At 42.6% G+C, this 23,561-nt stretch overlaps 1 protein-coding gene across 1 annotated transcript in view; it reads right to left on the bottom strand.

Annotated features, from left to right (window-relative positions):
• Positions 1-3,449: 3,449 nt before the first annotated feature.
• SMYD3 (SET and MYND domain containing 3) overlaps positions 3,450-23,561 on the bottom strand; it is a 749,402-nt gene continuing 729,290 nt past the window's right edge. The window contains exons 11-12 of the mRNA XM_030812563.1: positions 18,076-18,184; positions 3,450-3,772 (exon numbers count right to left, since the gene is read on the bottom strand). Of these exons, the coding sequence (XP_030668423.1) occupies positions 3,671-3,772; positions 18,076-18,184 (211 nt within the window). The 3' untranslated portion in view covers positions 3,450-3,670. The remainder of the gene's footprint in view (positions 3,773-18,075; positions 18,185-23,561) is intronic.

Below are 23,561 nucleotides of genomic sequence, written 5' to 3'. Positions count from 1 at the left end.
AGAAATAAAGTGTATTCAAATAGGAAGAGAGGAAGCCAAATTGTCTCTGTTTGCAGATGACGTGATTTTATATTTAGAAAACCCCATTGTCTCAGCCCAAAATCTCCTTAAGCTGATAAGCAACTTTAGCAAAGTCTCAGGATACAAAATCAATGAGCAAAAATCACAAGCATTCCTACACAGAAACAGAGAGCCAAATCATGAGTGAACTTCCAGTCACAATTGCTACAAAGACAATAAAATACCTAGAACTACAACTTCCAAGGGATGTGAAGGACCTCTTCAAGGAGAACTACAAACCACTGCTCAAGGAAATAAGAGAGGACACAAACAAATGGAAAAACATTCCATGCTCATGAATAGGAAGAACAATATCGTGAAAATGGCCATACTACCCAAAGTAATTTATAGATTCAATGCCATCCCCATCAAGCTACCACTGACTTTCTTCACAGATTTGGAAAAAACTACTTTAAATTTCATATGGAACCAAAAAAGAGCCCACATAGCCAAGACAATCCTAAGCAGAAAGAACAAAGCTGGAGGCATCACACTACCTGACTTCAAACTATACTATAAGGCTACAGTAACCAAAATAGCATGGTACTGGTACCAAAACAGATATACAGACCAGTGGAACAGAACAGAGGCCTCAGAAATAACACCACACAGCTATATCCATTGAAAAATCTGGCAAAAACAAGAAATGGGGAAAGGATTCCCTATTTAATAAATGGTGTTGGGAAAACTGGCTAGCCATATGCAGAAAACTGAAACTGGACGCCTCCCTTAAAACTTATACAAAAATCAACTCAAGTTGGATTAAAGACTTAAACATAAGACCTAAAACCATAAAAACCCTAGAAGAAAACGTAGGCAATACCATTCAGGACATAGGCATGGGCAAAGACTTCATGACTAAAACACCAAAAGCAATGGCAACAAAAGCCAAAATGGACAAATGGGATCTAATTAAACTAAAGAGCTTCTGCACAGCAAAAGAAACTACCATCAGAGTGAACAGGCAACCTACGGAATGAGAGAAAAATTTTGTAATCTATCCATCTGACATAGGGCTAATATCCAGAATCTTCAAAGAACTTAAATTTACAAGAAAAAAACAACCCCATCAAAAAGTGGGCAAAGTTTATGAACAGACACTTCTCAAAAGATGACATTTATGTGGCCAACAAACATATGAAAAAATGTTCATCGTCACTGGTCATCAGAGAAATGCAAATCAAAACCACAATGAGATACCATCTCACACCAGTTAGAAGGGCAATCATTAAAAAGTCAGGAAACAACAGATGTTGGAGAGGATGTGGAGAAATAGGAACACTTTTACATTGTTGGTGGGAGTGTAAACTAGTTCAACCATTGTGGAAGACAGTGTGGCGATTCCTCAGGGATCTAGAACTAGAAATGCCATTTGGCCCAGTGATCCCATTACTGGGTATATACCCAAAGGATTATAAATCATGCTATGACAAAGACACATACACACATATGTTTAATGTGGCACTATTCACAATAGCAAAGACTTGGAACCAACCCAAATGTCCATAAATAATAGACTGGATTAAGAAAATGTGGCACATATACACCATGGAATACTATGCAGCCATAAAAAAAAGAATGAGTTCAAGTCCTTTGCAGGAACATGGATGAAGCTGGAAACCATCATTCTCAGCAAACTAACAAAGGAACAGAAAACCCAACACCGCATGTTCTCATTCATAAGTGGGAGATGAACAACGAGAACACACAGACACAGGGAGAGGAATATCACACACCGGGCCTGTCGGTGGGGTAGGGGGCTAGGGGAAGAATACCATTAGGAGAAATACCTAATGTAGATGATGCGTTGATGGGTGCAGCAAACCACCATGGCACATGTATACCTATGTAACAAATCTGCACATTCTGCACATGTACCCCAGAACTTAAAGTATAATAATAATAAACCTCAAATGGGAGGAAAAAAAAAAAAGCTAACTGATACAAGTACCAGACCAGACAGTGTCCATTTTGAAGATGGGGATGTGTCTTATTCAGTCTTTGTGTCTCCTTTCCTGAAAAACACTGTAACCATTCAATATGTATCTGCTGAACTGGGTAGAAATGGCCCCTTGAAAAGGCTGCAATTAAACCCCTTTTTCTCAAGGCTACTCAGTCAATCAGGAGGGATTCCAGCGCACCCAGGATTCCATTTCCACATTTTTATAAAATGGGCTTCAAAATAACTACCTTGTCAGGCTATCGTGATTGTTAAAGATACTGTGTGCCTTAGAGATGTCCTTGATACATAATAGATGGTGGCTCAAGCAGAAACAAGCTTATGGAAAGGCTTTAGAACTCATCAGCATGCAGGATGTTGTACATTTTTTTTCTATCAAAGTGGTCACCATGTGTCCAGCCTAAGAGGACTCCAGTTTCAAGTCATCAGCTTTCTGTGTTGCAGAAGTAAGGTTGGTTCCTTCACGCTCCATCAGACATCCATGTGCCATTCTAACAGTGCCTGGTCAGAGGACTCGTGGCACCGGCACCCTCCGTGAAAGATGGGGAGGGCTCCTGAGCGGGACTCAGGAATGTGGGTTGCTGCTCTGGATTCTGCCACCGCCCATTTCCTTGCTTGTGAAATAAAGTGTGGATGACTGCATGGTCTCTAAGAATCCTTCCAGCTCTAGGAATCCAAGGTCTTCGGTTACCACTAGTGTCATCTAAGCGTGAGGGACTGCACTGCTCACAGGATCACTGAGCCATAAGAGAATTTACGTTTTTAGAAGTGGAAAAGAAAAGGTTTTCTGTATTTGTCTAAAGCAGAAAGGCAGAAAAACAGGCCAAAGAATTAGGAAATAATAAAGAGGAAAAAGAAAGCAAGCAAGTCTGATTTGAGCTGGGATGCGAGAACCTTGCTTGCTGCAGGATAAGGGAGCTTTACACTCTGCATACCACACTCACATGCTGAACCACACATTTGGGTAATTACAGAAAAAATTTCAAGAAAAAAAAAGACATACACAAGGAGTTATAAAATGCTGATGAGAAAGGTTTACACAAGAGCTGTGAGACATTCGAAAAACTGATTTCTGGCATTAAGACCCCTATCCTTTTCTAATAATATCTAAAATGGCTTCTTCCTAGGATTTAGAATAAAACTTCTTCTGCTGGAGATGTATTTGGAAGTAAATAACAAACACAAACATCATTTATCACAAAGAGCAAAAGATGACATCTCAAAATTCTGCTTCTTGCCAAAATGGACATTAAGTTTTTGCTTGGAAACGAATGTGAAAATAGTGACATTTATCTAATTATCCCTACATATATCCAAAGAGAAAGTTATAGCTTACTTTGTCATGCTTTTAATACGATTTTCTGTCTTGAATGTTGGTATTTTAAACATTAAAATCACCAATGAGTCAGCAAATAAGACAATTACCAGATGGCATCCTCAACCAAATGTTTTGAATTTATTATAATCGTGCTTCTCTACAACTAATGATTCTTGTGGTTTGCAAACCATGTCTGCCTTTATTTACCTACACAAACACAGAACAGAATTTCCAATAGGAGAGGTTCACACAGCTAACAAAGCATAGAGTGTGTGACCTCAATAAGGCATTCAACAAAGACACACGCCATCTCTCCCTCTGACTGCATTCCCTTAGGATGCTCTGATGTTGGCGTCGCATTCTTCTAAAAGTAGAATCAAATCTTCAATCAGGCTGTGTTCTCTGCCATGTGTCACTCTCATAATATCAAAAGCCTAAAGAGAAAGGACGGAAGAGAGATTAGACCCCAAAATAGGTGAGCTCAGGCCATTCCCCACCTTTACCCCATGATGCCAGGGGCCTGGTGAACCCCATAGGTTTACAGGGTGAACAGTCTTTAACAGGCTCACAGCACTGTGGTTCTCCCAGCTGGAAAGTCACATGAAAAGGGTGATTTCTGAATGTGGAATTTGGAAAGCAGACTCACTATTCAAGTCATGCTGGGGCCCAGTGACAATCCATGATCTTCCAAGACTGTCAGTGCACAGGTTTGGTGGGTAGTCACAGGGATAAGAAGAGTTACCAAAATGATTGAGTCATATGAAAGACCATGCTGCTACCACCTTAAAATTTTTCTTTATTGCACACTCCATTCAATTATCATCTATATGCACTGGGATTATTATATACATGTATTCTCACATTTTTTTTCATATCATATTATAGCATTGGCATTTCGACAATCCTCTCCTTCACTCCCCATATTTGGTCCATTACTAAATCTTGTCAACTGTATCTCCAAAATATTTCTGAAATCTGTGTGGGCTTATGACTACTTCGATAATAGAGTATAATAGAAGTAAAGCGACTGACTTGTGAGACTAGGTCAAAAAGGCCTCTGTGTTGTTTACTGGTCAGTATGTTTGCTCCCAGAACCAAGAGACTCCATGCTGTAAGGAGGCCCAAGCCACACAGAGGGAGGCCGTGTACAGGCACTCTGGCTGGCAGTCTTAGCCAAGCTCATCTTTCAAGTCATTCTAGACAAGGCACCAGACATGTACATAAATAAACCTTCAGACAACTCCAGCACCCAGCTGAAGACTGCCAGATCTGTCTTCCCAGATGAAACACCAGACATTGTAGAAAAGCAGAAAGCCATTCTTATGCTGTATGCCAATTCCTGACACACAGAATTTGTGCGAGAATTTTGCTGTTGTTTACTCCATTAAGTTTTGGGATGGTTATGGAACAACAAACAACCAGAGTATCCTTGAAAATATTTTTGTAATAAATAAGAGATAAGCAATATTATCCTGCCCTGCCCAGATGGGGGGGTGGGGTGGACTGGAGAGAAGGGAGGGACACCAGAACCACTGCATTTGATGTAAATGTGCCCAGGGGACTTGTAAAGATATGACTCTGGTGGCTGTTATGCACCCAAAGTACCAGGAAGTGGCACTGAGGCTCTCAGCCTTAGCTACACAATAGGATCAAGCAGGGAGCTTCAAAAGAGACACCCAGGGCCAGACCCTGCACATCAACAGCTGAAGCCTGCTCTCCAGGAATGAGGCCTAGGCCCCAGGAGATTCCAACATGTCCTCAAGGTTGAAAACAACTGAGACAGCAAACTCTCAACAAATAACAGCAACTACTCATGATTCAATGTTAATTTATAGCCAGCACAATTACCATTTTAATAGTTGTATATAATGAATGCCATCATGTTTATAAACCATTATTTACTAAGCTACATCTGGAAATTTAGATCACTTCCAATTGTTTATTATGATATGATGCAGATCTTCCAGAATATATTTTTTGCCTTTCTTGGATATTTAAGAGCAATTCCTAGGGGTGGAATTCTTGAGCATGAACATCTTGAAAACCACAGAGATTTTAGACCTTGGTGGTCATGTGGTGAGACGCCTGCATTTTGCAATTCTGCATGCAGGAAAACTTTCCATTCTACGTTGGAAAAACGCTGAAGCTTCGAGAAACAAAGCATTTCAGGGGGATGGGTACTTTCAACCTCTGTTTCTGGCTTCTTTTTTCACCTCTTGAATGTTCCCTTTAGGCTGGAAGGAAAACAGGCAGACAGAGGGGGTCTAGATTTGCTGCTGAGAGAGAGAGAGAGAGAAAGAGAGAGAGAAAGAGAGAGAGACACAGAGAGAGACAGAGAGAGAGAGAGAGAGAGAGAAAGAGAAAGAGAAAGAGGAGAGAGAGAAGAGAGAAAGAAAGGGCCAGCGCCTCAGACCCTGGCCTCTCAGCCTGGAAGACAGCTCTGTTCTGAGTCTGGTTGTGACCCCGCACTGGCAGTCTGGCCCCTCACCCTGTGAAACTCCAGCTGCAAAGCCCAGAAGGTGACTGGAGCTGAGATGCTGGCGGTGGGAGTTCACTTCCTATTCACGCGAGCAAGTCTGCTCTGTGGGTGCACAGCACCTGCCAGCAAATCCCCAGGCAGGGGACTGTCCGAGTGCAGGGGAGGAGTTGGGGCCAGCCCCTACCTTGCAGGCAGCCCGGCTCTATGAGATTCCTCTGGGCAGAGGATTAAAAACAAATGTTTGATGCCATTCATGGAGCACATGCCTCATGTTTTATTCTCTTTTCTCCACACTGCCCTGGATCCTCCGCTGCTGTGGACATCTTGAGGTCTGAGGCAGAGACCTGTGTGACAGCACGATTGCGGAAAGAGAAGGTTTCTCAGATCAGACGCCTTCATGGGAAATTCTCTTACTTGAAAGCACTCTTAGATGTTCTCTTCCCTTTTACTCAACAAAGAGCCAGAGTGCTTGTGATCTGGCAAAGGAAGATGAATGGGGCAGAATCACTGCCCGGAAAGATCTTTGTAGAGAGGGACATAACCCCCCATCCTGAAAAAGGCCAGGCCTAACCTGCTCAGCCTCGCCTCCCTCCCTGCCCTCACAGAGGCCCTCGGCTGGTTGAGGGCCTGGCCTTGTTGCTCAGAATTTCCAGGCCAGCCTCTTTTTTGCCCTCCTGGCTACATTCTCCAGGTTCCCCACCTGAAGAATGATCTGTGCTTCTCTCTGACTTGACTCAGAGGCTAAATGACAAAGCCATCTTCTTCTCACTTGGAAAACGTAGGTTCATTGGCATGCTTTTGAACGTACTACAGGCTCCAGTCTTCCTTCCTCGCTCTTTGCTTCCAGTTCCAGTGGAGAGTTTCACTTTCTCCTCTTTTGCAGCTTTAAGAGTAAGGTCTACTCCTCAAAGTCCAAAGTTAATTGCCACTGATCCAGTATATTCCTGTTCATGGAAGGGGCAGACCTGCCCATCCCACAGTAGGGTAACTACTTCCAGTTCTTCAGCCATTCTGGAATTACAGCCACAGCCAGGAAGGGGGAATTTCCTGGCCTTCCTCCAGCTTCACATCCACACCTCACAGCCTGCTTCCTTGAGGAAAGACCAGAAGGATCATCTAGTCGAATACCCTCATGTTATGGAAGGAGGTGCTTCCTGAGGTCACCTGGCTGGGGAGTTAGACTAAGGATGACCTCTCAGCTCTCAGGACTCAACCCAGTGTGTCCCTTCCATGACTGCATTGTGCAGCCTCCCCCTATGAACAGACTACAGTGACCAAGGAGAGGAGCAGAGGCTCTCCTGGACGTGGCCGCTGAGATACCCTGAGGGGACACAGGTGCCTTCCTTGTCAAGATGCTGCTGGTCATGTTCTGCGTTCTCTTACTTGACGCTGAATGCATCATCAGTAGCAAAGGGGAGCAGGGGCAACCCTCAGGAATGTGTGTGTAGAGTCCGAGATACTAAGTTTAGAGGATCTTGTCCATAGGGTGGCTAGAAACAGAGAGGAAATGGGTATGGGTAGGGGCAGAGAACTAATCTGAAGCGAATGAAAAAAAAAAACTACATCATCTGTCTAGAAAGTAAAACTCAATATAGATTTGATTAATTAACAAGCAAACACTGTACTTTTCTCTGAGTGATGGGCAGATGTAGATGAGAAAGGGAGAGAAAAAAGAAAAGAAAGAAGTAGGATTCAGTAATGTGCAAAATATGTTAGTGGCTGTGTGTGCGGGTGTGTGCGTGGATGAATGGCGTGACACAGGTCAGCAGGAAGCTGCAATTCACACCTGGTGATGAGGACATCGGGTCCTTGTCTTGAACATCACCTGGGCCTATGGGTGAGCTGGGGCAGACAGTCCTCAACGACGTACGGAGAGGGCCCTGTGTGGCCGTAGGCACAGCCCTTCAGCACAGCAGGAAGATGAGAAGGGCTTCCCCTCACATTACCATCCCCCAAAAAAGTTACGATAAATTTCTGACAAACCAGAGCAAGTGTTTCAAGTAGCTCTGTGTCCCCCTTCTCCTACCGCTCCCGTCTGTCACACATGCGCATGTCAGAGAGGACAATTTTGGTTTAATTTCCTGCAGCAGCATATAAAATAGATTAAGGAAATATAAAATCGGGGCAGGCTGGTGTTGGGAAAAGCTTATCTCTTTCCATTACATTTTATTTTTCTTAATGGTAGCATTTAAAAAGAGCCTGCACATAATCTTTCACAGAGCACTCATTTGAAGCCTCCAAGGAGGGTGCCTGCTACACCCACATCCAGACTCTAAATGTCACATAAGCAAGAGCAGCATAGATTGTCTGCCACACTGCAGGCATACAGTTAACTCAGTAATAGAGAAAGGGTCCCCAGAATTGATTTCAATCTCATCATATCTGTTTTAAGTGATTTTAGAATTGTGGTCATATATTAAATAAAATGAATTTAAATCAAATCATAAAGTTGGAAACAATATACTTTTCCTATTAATTTTAATATGAATATATTAAGCTATCAAGGATCTCAAACAGTTTCTACCATGAGCTTGAGGAATCTAGTAAGTGACTTCCCAAGTTTGATTTAAATATGGATATAAAATCAGAGGGAAAAGAAATGTATGCATGATAAGAACCCCTGGAATCAAATCACAACGGGAAAAAATAAAGTAGGTTTTCTTATTCTGCCCATCTCAGAAAGAAAAGCAGAGGGTGGGGCACAGGGAGGAGGAAGCTGGTCTGGGGCATTCAAAGGAGGAAATGCAAGAAGCAAGAGGTACAACACATTAAGCAGCTTTGGAGGCACAAAAAGCCCTTTGCAAGGACAGCAGAGAATCCCAAAGACTTTGATGATCCACCTCAGCTCAGCAGCACCCCTGGAGACCCCACTCCACTCTACACCTTGGATAACTCTCCAAGTGTATATTCCGCTGGAGGAATCTGTCCTTTTGGGAGGCAGAATTTCCTTAGAGATAACATCTACCCATTCATTCACTCAATACTGTCTGAGCAGCTTTAATTAAAAAAACTTGGCCCTTGCCCTGGGAGAAGCTCTGGCATAGCCAGAGGGACAGAATGTAAACACCAGATCATTACAGTGGAACAGTGTGTGTTCAACAGAGATGCAAAGTGATGGGGCGCCCAGAGGAAGGAGGAACCAGGTAGCACCACAGGACCCTCAGGAGGGTTTACAGATGTGGTGAGCTCAGGTCTGTGCTTTCCAGTGGTAGTAACCATTCCAGAAAAAGCATGGTTGTTGTATCACTGTTTAATCAATCAATCAATACACACATATTTATTGAACCCTGAGAGACTCTGAAGAAGTTATGTTTCCTCAGCTAAATAATGACACCAGACAATATCAATTCTAAAGGCAACCCAAGTCCCAATGTGTTGTACAATGTGCCATGCCAGACACAGCTACAAGGTGTGGATTTGGTTTTGTTTCCAAATATTGTTACTGATTTCTAATTTAATTCCACTGTGGTCAGATAATTTACTTTGTATTAACTTGAATCTTTTTACGTTTACTGATATCTGTCTTGTGGCATAAAATGGTCTCTTTTGGTATTATAGTTACTTAAAAAATGTGCATTCTGTTATCTTTGGGCGAAGTGTTTTCTAAATGTCAGGTCCCATTGGTTGGTGGTGTTATGGAATTATTTTGTATCCCTGCTCAGTTTGTCTAGTTGTTCTACCAACTGTTGACAGAGGAGGTCTGATATTCCCAGCTGTGCTTGTCTATTTGTTCATTTCTCCTTTCAGTTCTATCAGTTTTTGTTTCCCATGTTTTGCATCTGTGTTGTTTGGTGCATACATATTTAGTACTGCTATGTCTTTTTGGTAGACTGACCTTTTTTTCATTACACAACGTCCCTCTCTGTCTCTCATAACATTTTCTTTGCTCTGAAGTCTACTTTACTTAATATTGATATTGCTACTCCAGCTTTCTTTTGATTGTGTTTTTATAATGTATCTTTTTCCATCCTTTTGCTTTCAACCTATTTGTATCATTCTATTTAAAAAGAATTCTTACAGACAACATATGCTTGAGTCATTTGTTAAAAATCTGTTCTACTAATCTCTGTCTTTTAATTGGTGTATTTAAGCAATTTACATCTTTTACATAGACTTATATAATTTGCAATGTTATTATTAATATATTAGGGCTTAAATCTACCATTTAATTTTTTGTTTTCTGTTTGCTGTTTCTTTTTCCTGCATTCTTGTGGGTTAAACTTTTTTTTAGAATTTCATTCTCCAGTGCTTTTGAGTGTATTATTTTATACAGTTTTGTGGTTGCTCCAGGTCTTATTATTTATATATATTATATATATATATATATATATATACACACACATATATGTATATATAACTTGTATATAATATACATGTATGTATATTATATATGTATATATACACATATATATGTATATAACTTATCATACTTTAATAGTGTTATCATTTTACCAGTTGAACTCAAGTGTAGAAACCTTCCCTTTACATTTTACCCTCCCCCACTTCCCCATATGGAATACAATTGCCCTAAATATTTCCACTACATACATTTAGAATCATATCAGATAGTGTTATAATTTTTGCTTCAACTATCAAACAATCTAGAAAACTCAAGGGGAGAAGGAAAGATCATTTTACTTACCCATATTTTTGCTGACCATATTCTTTCTTCTTTTCTGATGTTCTAAGAGCCTTCTTTTATCATTTTCTTTCTGTTTAGAGAACTTCTTTAGCCATTCTTTTACAGTAAGTCTGCTAGTGATAAGTTCTTTTAGTTTTTCTTCATCTGAAAATGTCTTGATTTCTTCTTCATTCCTGAAGGATTTTTTTTGCTGGACAAGATAAATTCTAAGGGCAACCCAAGCTTTGGGTTAACAGTTCTTTTCTTTCAGTACTTGAAAAAAATAATGCTACTTTCATCTGGCTTCTGTGGTTTCTGATGAGAAAATCACTGTCATTCAAATTGTTTTTCTTGTACAGGTAAGTTGTCATTTTTCTCTTGCTGCTTTTAGGACTTTTTTTTTTTTTTTGTCTTTAGTTTTCAGAAGTTTGAGTATGATCCACAGTCTTGGTGTGAACTACTTTCAGTTTACACTGTTCGGGGTTTGCTTAGCTTTTTGAATCTACAGGTTTATGTCGCCTGCCAAATTTGGAAAGTTTTCCACTCTTAATTTTTTTAAAAAACAATGTGGTAAAGTAAACAAAACACTAATAGTTACCATTTTAACTATTTTTAACTCTTGAGTAGCATTAAGTACATTCACATTGTTGTGCAACCATTACTACTATCCATATATCCATAACTTTTGCATCATCCTGTACTGAAACTGTGTACCCATTAAACAATAGCTTCCCATCCCCTCCTCCCTTCACACTCTGGTAACCACTGTTCTACTTCTGTCTCTAGGTATTTGACTATTCTAGGTACCTCATATAAGTGGAATAATATGATATTTGTTCTTCTCTGTCAGGCTTACATCACTTAGCATAATGCCTTCAAGGTTCATTTATGTGTAGCATGTGTCATAATTTTACTCCTTTTTAAGGTTGAATAATATTCCATTGTATGTATATATCCTATTCTATGGGTTGCTTTTTATTCTGTTGATGGTATCTTTCGATGCCCAAAAGTGTTTAATTTTGGTGAAGTGCAATTTGTTTATACTTTCTTTTGTTACCTGTACCTTTGGTGTCATATCCAAGAAATCATCACTATGTCCAATGTCATGAGGCTTTTTCCTTAATGTGTTCTTCTAAGAGTCTAGTAGAAGCTTTTGCTCTTATGTTTAGGTCTTTGATCCATTTTGAGTTACTTTATATGGTGTTAGGTAAGGGTCCAACTTTATTCTTTTGCATGTGGATATGCAGCTTCCCCAACACTATTTGTTGAAGAGACTGTCATTTTTCCATTGAGTGGTCTTGGCATCCATGTTGAAAATCATTTGACCATATATGCGAGGGTTTATTTCTGGGCTCTCTATTCTATTCCATTGGTCTATATGTCCATCTATTCCAGTATCACTCTGTTTTGACTACTGTAGCTTTCTCGTAAATTTTAAAATCAAGAACTGTGAGTTCTGCATATTTGTTCTTTTTCAAGACTGCTTTTGGCTATTTGGGATTCCTTGAGGTTCCATATATATTTCAAGATGTATTTTTCTATTTCTTCCCCAAAAAAGCCATTGGGATTTTGATAGAAATTGCATTGAATCTGAAGATTATTTTGGGTAATATTGACATCTTAATAATACTAAGTCTTCCAACCTATGAACATGAGATGTCATTCTCCTTATTTATGCCTTCTTCATGGAGAATAACTTTATTTATTCTCAGATAATAACTTTCTCAGTTATTCGGTTTTGTGTAATTGCAAATAGCATTATTCTCTTAATTTTGTTTTTGAATTGTTCATTTTTAGCATTTAGAAATACAACTGATTTTTGTGTGTTGATTTGTATCCTGCTACCTTGCTTAATTGACTTATTAGTTCTAACATTTTTTGGTGTGTGTGTGTAATTTTCAGAGCTTTCTCCATATGAGATCATGCCATCTGCATACAGAGATAATTTTATTTCTTCCTTTCCAATTTGGATGCCTCCACCATTATTTCTTCAAGCACTTTTCCACCTCACCCTCTTTTTTTTCTCTTTCTGGGACTCCAAGATCTTTTGCTCTTGATCCATAGGTCCCCTGAGGCACTGTTCAATTTTACTTTTTCTTCAGTATTTTTTTCTGTTTTTCAGGTTGGGCAGTTTCAACTGTCTTATCTTCACATTCACCAATTCATTCCTCTGTTTCCTCCATTCTGTGGTGGAGCTCCCTTCTGTTTATTTTGATTATTATATTTATCAGTTGTTAAATTTCTATTTGTGTCTTCTTTATGGTTTCTACTTCTTAACTGAGATTTTCTATTTTGTCCATTTATTTTGAGGGTGTTTGTAATTCCTTGATGAAGGATTTTTATCATGGCTGCTTTAAAATCTGTCAGATTATTCTAACATCTCTGTTATCTTGGAATTGGCATCTACTGATTGCTTTTATTTTCATTAAGATTGGGATATTCCTGGTTCTTGGCATAGTGAGTGATTTTTAACTGAAGCACAGACATTTTGAGTATTCTGTTATGAAACTCTGAATTTTACCTCAACCTGCTTTAGCCGGTTTTCTCTGACATCACCCCAGCAAGAGAATGAGGTGATGGCACCCTGTTACTGGCAGGTGGGAGTACAAGTTCAGGTTCCCTATCTGGCTCCTTGTTACTACTGAACTTACACTTCCTGGTAGGTAAATTTCTGCTTATTTCCCATAATACAACTTTATCACTGTGTTTGCATTTTATCCATTATTTTATCTTTTCTCTTTTTTGGTTCAAAAACACACTCTTGGAACTATTATTCTCTATTTGGAGGTCAGTAGGAATCATTCATAAATATTAGAGCCAGGGGCTTCCAAACAACTCTTTGAAGGTATTAGTGACAATTATGGAACATCCTTTCTCTATGCCTTCTTACTCTCCCTCTTTCCCTCCCACCTCCCCACACGGTAAAGTATGATGTTAAGTGTTTAGAGGAGGGCTTTTTAACCTAGATGCCATGGACACTAAGTCCATGGAAGGGCTTCAGGGAGCCTCTGAAGCTGCCGTCCCCACCAAATATACAAAAGGTTGTGTATATTTAACCTTTCTCTGGTTAGTCAGTGGCCCTCATCAGATTCCTAAATAGGGACACGATCAAAGAAGTTAAGAATCACTGCAGCAGATTAAGACATGGGAACAACAGAACTGCATGCTCTAAATCAGTCATTGCTGGGGCTGGAAATCAGGGTAGCTGATGCAGGAATAAAAGGAGCAATCTCTAGGACTTGCGGCCTTGTGCTGCCTGTTTAGATGCAGAAAAAGCTAAAAAGGTGCTCAATAGGTAAAATACTTCAATAAAATTAAATGAGAAGGGAAAAATTGTAATACAAAAAGTTTAAATACAGATTTTTTAAAAAATGGATACCGAGGGGAAAGAAGTCTAAGTTTTGCAACCAGACTTTTGCTAAAAACCAACTACACTAGGGCCAGGGTAAGGGAGCCTGCAGCATGCAGGGTTCACAGGAAAAAAACCAGCTCTGATTAACAAGACAGCCCAGATGGGTTGTCCTTGAGGTCCAAGAAGTCAAATTAGTGGCAAACAAAAGCCTTCTAAGAAATAAATGGAAAGAAGTAAAAGTAGATTAGAGACAGGAGAGGGCAGGAGGCAGGCACTGGGAAGGGACCCCAGGACTGTCCTGTGGCAGCAATCACAAGAATTTCAGCTGAGCCCAGTGGAAATGGAAGACTAAACCAAATCAGAGCTGGGCTAAGTGGATTCCTTTCCCGGAGGAGGCTGGAGCCTAACTGAATCTGTAATAAATTTCTGTTTCTGAAGCTCCTCTGATTTCTATTCAAACTCAGTCTTCAAAAACCTTATTCAAGTGATTTCATTCCATTATTTCCAGGGCTTCTAAGACAAGAAAGAGCATCCCAGGAGTGCCCGTCTGAAGATGACATCGGTTTCAAAATGCAAAGAGTATAGCCTCCCTTTTCCCTCTCCAGGTTACCCGAGTCCCGAGAAAGCTCAGGAAAGAAAGCCTTTCTGCAGGAAGAAACTGGCCTGCTTCTAGACTCACAGGTCATGTGAGTTTTCCTAGGGATGGATACATTCAGGCCATCCCTCTGCTAGCAAACGCTCAGCGAAGGTCATGCGAAGATGTGGTCCATTAACCACAAATGGCTAAACAACAGGGCCAGGGGGAAGCTTTTAAAGACTTCTATCCATTAAAAAAATCCATTCATTCAAGCATGTATTTAACGGAACTTGCTGTATTGGGGGCATGTGTGCCTACGTTAGGTGGCACCAGAAGACACAAAAGGAACGTAAGGTCCCTTGAGGGATTCCCACTCACCTTGGGGAGCAAAACACTGCTGGGGAGCAGGCACAGAACATGATTGTTCACCAGAGGAACCACCGTGTAGCCCAGACTACAAACACAAGTACTGAACAGACCAGCTAGCGGGAGAGTGATCCGAACAAGAGTTCCTGCAACAATACCCATCTTTAATAGTTTCAAAATGCTTGAGATTCGCAAGCACACCCTCGCGCATTGCCTCACTGACTCCTCAAAACAACTCTATGGGGTAACTATCAGCCTCCTTTTACAAATGAAATTATATTCAGAGATTAATACAAATGGTGGGACTGGAACATGAACCTACTGAGTCTAAATCCCTGCACTGTTTCTACAGCTCTGCCAGGAGTGCATGTTTGCTCCTTGGTTGATCATGAGACCTTGGCAAGAGACTCAGTGACTTTTGTAGACACACAGCAAGTTTGGGTAAGGCCGCCATTTAACCCCAGGCCTCATGACAGATAATCTGACGCTGCTCCCAGAATACCTTTCATTTGGCATCTACCGGGGTGCATGCCTGAGCTTCACCTTGCTACCAAGAACAGGAAAAGCTAACATGATTACGAAGAGAAGCTTCTGAAAGAGGTGATGCAAACTCATCAGAAGGGTATGAGGGCAGCAGAACAGACCTGGGCATGAGGGATGTAAAAGGCAGTAAGAGGGTCATCTGAAGGGCTGGTGATGGTCAGTACCATCAGCCCAGGCCACATTATCCTGAAAATCCATAGCAAGATGTCTGTCTGGGTTTGTTCAGGCTTGTCCTTATAGTTGACGGTATTAGATGTCTCCTTCAGAAGTTCTGCATGCAATAGCAATGACTAAAGCTTCACATAAGGAAAAGAAGCAATCTAAATCTTCTCTGATTTCTCTCCCGTATTTTTCCCTGAGTTGGCATCATGGGTTCGGTTAGATCTTAAGGGATTTCTGCACACTGATCTTACTGGAGAGCCTCATCTATTGAACTGGACCAGTCTAGAGGAAAGGAACAGAGCCTTGGTTTCTGGCCTGGATTTGATGACTTGTACATGTCTATCTCCTCCATTAAATTGTACACACCATACTGACTTTTTTTTTTTTTTTTTTTTTTTTTTTGAGACTGTCTTACTCTGTCGCCCAGGCTGGAGTGCAATGGTGCAATCTTGGCTCACTGTAACCTCTGCCTCCTGGGTTCAAGCGACTCTCTCACCTCAGCCTCCTGAGTAGCTAGGATTTCAGGCACCCGTTATCATGCTCAGCTAATTTTTGTATTTTTGTAGAGATGGGATTTCACCATGTTGGCCAGACTGGTCTTCAATCCCTGATCTCAGGTGATCCTCTTGCCTCAGCCTCCCAAAGTCCTGGGATTATAGATGTGAGCCACTGCACCCAGCCTGAGTCTTCTTCAAAGCAGTAGAGGCATTTAATCACTGTGTTGAATTAAATTGAACAAATACACCTGGCTCTGCCTCTGTGTGACTTTAGGTGAGCTCTTGCATGTCTCCAAACCTGAGCGCCTTCACTTTTCAAATAGGAATGAAAATGCCTGTCCCACTGACCTCACACAGCTGTCACCTGTCACGAGGACTAAGTATGATCAAGTATCACATATGTGCGAGCAGTATTCATAGTTTCTAGTCCCATATAAACACAAAGGTCTAGTTTGATCACTTAGGAACATCTACTTGCAGGTGACCCCGTGTTGGGTACATCCTACACCAGGAAATTTCCTTCCCGCACATCGTTTTTCTGTCAAGACTTTCACACAGTAGGCCCTTGATAAGGATTTTCTGTAACTCGCTGATTCGACTGGCTGACAAGTACCCCCAAGACCAAAAAAGGAAAGTTCTTCCTGAGGCTGCAACAGATGGTGCGGTGTTCTTCCCCCGCCTGGGTAAACATGCCAGACACGATAAAAAGAACAGAATAGCTGAGTGCCCTCAGGAAATCCTAGTGTTACTCCCGTTGGCCACACGCTGACTTTATTTAGAGATCAAGTAAAGGCGCTATGGGTAGCATTTGGCGAAAATGAGCACTAGGGAATCTGACTTTTAAGAATCCCTTAGGCATTTGTCATTTCTGTTAGGTCCATGTGGGCGGCTGCCAGTGTTATGGGATCAGCTGGCCCCTGGACACGCCCTGAGCAACCCTGATGCCCGATCCTTCCACCGTCACTCTTCCGCACACAAGGGCATGGCGGCCCAGAGGGTCCTGTTAAAGTGTCAAGTGTTTCCTATGATACCCACATGCCAGGTCTCCATACGACCCACCAGTGCCTGGCTAGGTGAGCACGTGAGCTCTCCTTTGGAAGGGTGGCGGACTAGAGGAGAGGAAGTTCTGCTGAGGTGGGAAGGCCAGACAACAGAGAGCCCTGGGCTCCTCTGGGCAGAGGAGACTCCCTAAGCGGGTGAAACTAACCATCGTGTTTTAACAAGGTATTCCAACCCGAAACCAGTTCTCCCATTTAGTTTCTTGACACTTATTGCCAGAACCGTATTCACTGACCTCCTTCCCTTCCTCCCTCCACCTTCCCCCAATAATGAATACTTCCTAAGTTCCAGATCCCTTGCATGGCACTGAGCTGGTTGCCAAGATAACCACGAAGCCCTCACACTCTCCTGGGGGCAGGGGTAGGGGTGGTCATCGGGTATGCCTACTGCAATGTGAAAAGGGCTCTCCTGGCAGGGTGGGCAGAGAGCTGTAGGGGTAGGACGACCAAGTAACACTGGAGTTGGGCCTTAAAGGATCAGCAGAGTTCTGCCAAGCCCAGGGGGTTGTAATGGGGAGAGCACTTAAGGCAGAGGAAAAAATAGCTGTGTGAAGATGGAGGAGTGAGAAGTTCAGGGTCACAGTGGGTCCTGGTGAGCAGCAGTGATCACTGTGTGGGTGGAAGGGGAGACAGGAAGGACGGGGAGAAGAGGCTGCAAAGGTGAACTGCCACACAGATGGTCAAGGGCTTGCCACGCAAGGGACATGGACTGTGTTCTGTGGGCAGTGGGGAGGAGGCACAAACAAGGTCAACTTGCTAAATGTGGAGAGGGCACGGGAGCAGTGGTGTTCTGAGGCTGGTTTGCACCAGGTGGCAAGAGTAGTTGTTAATATTATTTTTACAAGAAGGTTGATTTTACATTTAAAATCAGCCATGGTGGGCATGCCTGCATCACAGAAATAGGCAAATGTCACAAAGCAGGTTTTTTCCAGAGTGGTTGTTAAACATTTACCAGCACACATTGGGCATGCATGTGTATGCGTGCACACATATGTAGAGCTGCTAACAAATCACAAAGAGGCCCAGCAACAGCAGAAAAAAAGGATGCCAGGCAGAACTACGTGAGATCTTGGCACACTCACCAGTCTCAGATTCTTCATTGCTTGGGGAAACATGCCTTGATGTAGCTGCAGTTTGCCAACTTTCATCACTTGAACCCCTCTGACGGGATGGCTTCCTGGGAAAAAAATCCTGGAAGAAACCAAACGGCAAACAGTGTCAGCAGCCCTCACCTTTGCAGTCAGCATTTCATCAGGAGACTATGAAAGTTGGAGCAAACGCTAGCTGTGAATGTTAATGAGCTACTGAAAGGAAATTAGCTTTGCAACCCAGGAGAACGCAGTACTGAGGGGAATTAACACAGGATCGATCTCCAGCTCCTCAGAATGCATTTTGTGTTAGGGGAAAAAAATGACAGGACTAGAAGGTCTCCCTCATAAACACTAGAGAAGAGAAACAAAAGTTTGGAGCTCTGCGTTGATATCTGGGAGGGGTGGGTTGGGGAGAACAGGTGCTAATCTCCTCCTCCAAGCTCTTCCATGAAGCATCAGCATTAGCACAAGCACAGCCTTGGAACAGAAGATTGCCTCTCAGTATATATTTGTTGAATAAAGTTTTCATGATCCCCCCTCTTTTAACCACAAAGCCCTTTGATTGAATCTCAGCTGCAGAGTTCATCATCGTACATCTTTCTTATAAGCACGTGTGTATTTATTTATCATCTCACAGGATTATAGTGCTTTTTCTTCAGGCACCCCATCTGCATTCTCCATGACATCTGACATGCGGGAGGAACTCAATCCATACTGGACCCTTTCACATAGAACAGAATAGAATATGTTGTTGTCATGGACCAAAGAAAGAGGACACACACACCTCCGGCTATGGGCTGTTTCAGACCCTGTGAAGAGCGGTATCATTCCAATTCAACAAGAATTTACCATATTGGATTTAACCAAATATGAGCAGTTTGGCCTCTTCTGGCCCTAATACCCCCTACCCCTACTCTTAGAGAAAACTGAGCCCCTGCTGCATACGCAGAATTGTCTCTGGGGGAAATGCCTACACACACACACACACACACACACACACACACATATACACACACAAAACCACAGTTTAAATGAGCTTTTCAGGCCAGGTGCGATGGCTCACACCTGTAATCCCAGCACTTTGGAGGCCGAGGCAGGCAGATTGCTTGAGCTTGAGTTTGAGACCAGCCTGGGTAACATGGCAAAACCCTTTCTCTATAAAAAAAAAAAAAAAATACAAAAATGAGCCAGGTGTAGTGGAGCATGCCTGTAGTCCCAGCTGCCTAGGACGCCGAGGCGGGAGGATTACTCGAGTCCTGGAGGCTGAGGCTGCAGTTTCACACCACTGCACTCCACCCTGCGTGACAGAGTGAGACCCTGTTGCAAAAAAAAAAAAAAGTTTTTTCCTTAAGGCTGAATCATCCCATTAGACACAAGACAAACATTCCTGCAGGAGTTAAAACAATGTTACACGATGGAGCATGATTTAGTGCCCAAGTAAGGCATAACTTAGTGTATGCTAGATGTTCAGTTCAGGTTTGTTGAATTGAACTGAGAAAATGATACAAGTATTGTGAAGACAAAGAGGTGACTGACGGTTGGTTGGACCGGGGAAGGCTTCCTGGAGCAGGGAAACTGGACTTACACTGGCTCCCAAGGATTTGGAGAGGCTTGGCTGGGTAGGAGAGGGGAAGCATATCCCAACCGTCAGAGAGAACGAGCAAGGGTGCACTCTAAATGCCGCTTCTCCAGGGACGGAGATGCCTGCCCACAGACCTCACTAAGATAATCCTAGAATCCATCACTCGTACAGGGCTTGCCATGTGCCAGGCACTGTTCCAACTGCTTTTCATCCATGAACCCAGAGAACCCCATCTAAGCTCTATTATGTAACAGTGATGAGGCAGATTTACCAGGAGAGACAGGTATGTTCTCCGACAAGTGCACATGTATCTGCCAACCATTCCCTCTCGCTGAATCTTAACTCTTCCCCCCATGAAATGTGATATAGAAACTTTTTTTTTTCATTCATGCTCTTAAAAAAGTAGAAAGCAGTACCTGGGAGGAAGTATTTAAACCGACAGAAGGCTGGGCATGCCTCTTTTAAAAGGCCGAAAAGGGGCTGGGCGCGGCGGCTCACACCTGTAGTCCCAGCACTTTGGGAGGCCAAGGCAGGCGGATCACGAGGTCAGGAGTTTGAGACAAGCCTGGTCAATATAGTGAAACCCCGCCTCTACTAAAAATACAAAAATTAGCTGGACGTGGTGGCGGGTGCCTGTAGTCCCAGCCACTCGGGAGGCTGAGGCAGAAATGCTTGAACCGAGGAGGTGGAGGTTGCAGTGAGCCGAGATCGCAGCACTGCACTCCAGCTTGGGCAACAAGAGCGAGACTCTGTCTTTAAAAAAAAAAAAAAAAAAAAAAAAAGCTGAAAAGGGAGCAGAAGGGGGAACAACAAAGGAGACACTGGGTGCTGGATTTTTCTTCATCTCTTCAGTAGGCCAAGGGGTCAATCACTTTACCTCTCACCCCTTACGAAATGAACATCATTACCTATTTGTGTAGAAATGACTTTAAGATCCCCAGACAAAAGGCGTAAGTACAGGGCGCCATTATCAGAGGGTAACTGCCCTGGACACTTTCCTTGAAAAGCACACCTGGATTTGGGGTGTTATGTTATTGCTACGAATGTGGCATCATTAAATTTAAAGGCCAAAAAGTGATTTTACACTAATAATCACTCCACGAAGTGGATGTCTGTCATGTCAGTTAGCAGAAGGAAAGAATCTTCAGTTCTACGATGGCAGAGAAAGCGGTGCGTCATTATGCCATGACAGGTACCTGCCCCGGTCGCTCAGATATTTCAAAATGAAGTAGAGCTTACTAAGGAGACCATGAGGAAGCGCTTGTCCAGGTGGACTTCCAAATAAATATTTACAGGGCAGTCTCACAGCTCTGTGGGGCTGCTGATTGCGGGCCTGGTTTGTTTCTGGAGGCCTCCCAGCTGACATACAGAATAAAAATCATGATTCCTTGCTAGAGTATAACTCCAAGGAAAACTGGTCAAGCTCACTCCTGCTGGGAGACACTCTTCAAAGGTGTGGCCTCCCATCCACTTTCTGGTGTAGAGCAGGGATAGGGCGAGAAGAGGGCCTGGAGGTAGTAGTCTTGACAGTCTTGACAGGACAAAAGGACAGTCATCTTTTTGATAGGATTGTCAAAAATAAAGACCAGGATTAGAGTCCAAAGTGAAGCAGCAATCAGGTGTGTCCAAGGACTGTGAGGACTAAAGCAGGAGTCCGAGTGAGAAGGTGAGGGGAAGGTGCACCTACAAGACTCCGGGTTCTGGGTCTGGCCCTGTAAGGAATCTGCAGAAGTCCAAAGTGAGTCCCCGCCCTTGGTTAGCATGCAGTTTGCAGGTGAGGTAAATGAAATCATGATACAGAAAGGCATGTGACAGCCACCTGACCGGGGCACAGTCCTGGTCAATATGGTGAAACCCCGTCAATATGTGTGCCCTGGGAGCAGCTGGGACCACAGTGATCGGGGGAGTGGCAGAGCCTGAGTGGGTTTCCACTGGAGATGATGATGGGATCCTGGGACAAGGGAAGGGATGGATGGTTGCTCTGGTGATGGGATGGGAAGCTGAATGCCAAAGGACAGTGAGCACGCTGGTCCGGCCAGCAGAGGAGGGGAGTGAGCAAGGAGGTGCACTCGAGGCCAGGCTGTGCAGAGGCACACCCGCAAAGCTAGGAACTCTGGACTTCCCTTGCCAGCAGTGAGGCACTGCCAAAGGGGGCTGAGGATATTTCATCAGAATAGAAAACCAAGAAGATTGGAAGACAGACCCTAGAGGCAAAAAGACTTGAGGTAGGATGGTGGCAATATCAACAGAAAAGAAGGACTTGGTACAAGAAAAGTTATGCAGCTGATTTAACAGAATCTGGGGATCCAAGGGGGTGCAGTGGAGTCTGAGCTGACTCCACGATTCAGAAATAGAAACACCTCCACAAAAACATACAAGCAAACTACATAACAACAAAATCATTCAACAAGGCAGTTTACTTGTTTGGGTATATAAATTTTCCTTTCACAGGTATAATGCTAGCAATCACATGTTCCAGAATGCTTGGCCTACATTGGAAAAAAATGTTTTTGGTGTTTCTATGGTGAATAAGTGCATAAGAAGAAATGGGTTTAAACAAGTAGAGAAAAGAAGGAAATGTACACACCAGCTTTAACTCAAACCCACAAGCACCAAGCTCTTACTGATATATCTTACAGGGAGGCTGAAAGTCAGGCAACTGGGATCTGAAGTCAAAAGGACATGGAGAAGAAATATCTGATGCCAGGATCTCTATTAGTCTGGCTGAGGTTGCTGATCTCTATTGGTTCTACATGACGCAATTACCAATCACATTATTCCGTTACAGATGGCAGCTCTGGCATTCGCAGGGTAGGACAAGGCCTTTGTTATTCAGGGCTACTGCTTTCGTTTGAATGTGTTCCCTCCAAAATTCAGATGCTGAAACTTAATGGCCAATGTGGTAGTGTTTGGAGGTGGGGCCTTTACGAGGTGATTAGTTATCAAGGCTCCTCCCCTTGTGAATGGGATTAAAGCCCTTATAAAACAGGTTTCACAAAGTGTTCAGCTTGTTTGCCTTCCACTGTGTAAGGACACAGTGTTCCTTCCCTCCAGAGGATGTAGCAACAAGACATCATCTTGGAAATGGAAAGCAGCCCTCACCAGACAACCTGCTGGCACCTTCATCTTGGATTTCATGACTTGAACTTCCCAGCCTCCGGAACTGTGAGAAAAAAAAATTCTGTTCTTTGTGAATTACCGTCTATGGTATTTTGGTATAGCAGCACAAAGTTAAGACAATTATTTTTTAAAAACTGATGCAAAACATATTACTGAACATGAAAGGAGAACTTAACCTGCCTGTTTAAATTGTATTTTAGAATAACTAAATAGCTCCAGTTGTATGAATTTTAGCTGACACATGTGGAATGATGACGGAATTAGAAAAATCATTTTGCAACTCCTGGAGAGTTATTTGACTGAGGGAGAAAATATCACTTGATGAAACCATTAGATAAAAGGATGGTAAAGAATTTTATAGTGGGTGGATTAACTTGTTACCATCTGAATCCACTGATCAATCTTAGCATCACCGAAGTAGGACAACTAGACGCTAAGTGCCATCTGATGCAGAAGGAATTATTTTTGACTACCTATCAACTATCCTTGTGAAACCAAACAGAACCCCACACACTGAAGCTGAATCTAATCAAGCCTGCAAAGTCAAATCCCATTTCATGTGAAAAACAAGGGACAGAGGAACAAGTAAAGCAGTCAGCTGAATCTGGCGTACAGGAAATTCTACAAAAGCCTGGACCCGGGATCTTCAACAAGTCAACCACATCGAAAGAAAAAGATGGTAGTGGGAGAAGAATACTGTAGATTAAAAGAGATGTAAGAGATGTAACAGCCAAATATGAGGTGCAGACCTTGTGTATCCTTACTCAGCCAAGAC

The sequence above is a fragment of the Nomascus leucogenys genome, chromosome 5 (genome assembly GCF_006542625.1).
Source record: "Nomascus leucogenys isolate Asia chromosome 5, Asia_NLE_v1, whole genome shotgun sequence".
Lineage (NCBI taxonomy): Eukaryota > Metazoa > Chordata > Mammalia > Primates > Hylobatidae > Nomascus > Nomascus leucogenys.
This window is presented reverse-complemented; position numbering and strand designations above follow the sequence as displayed.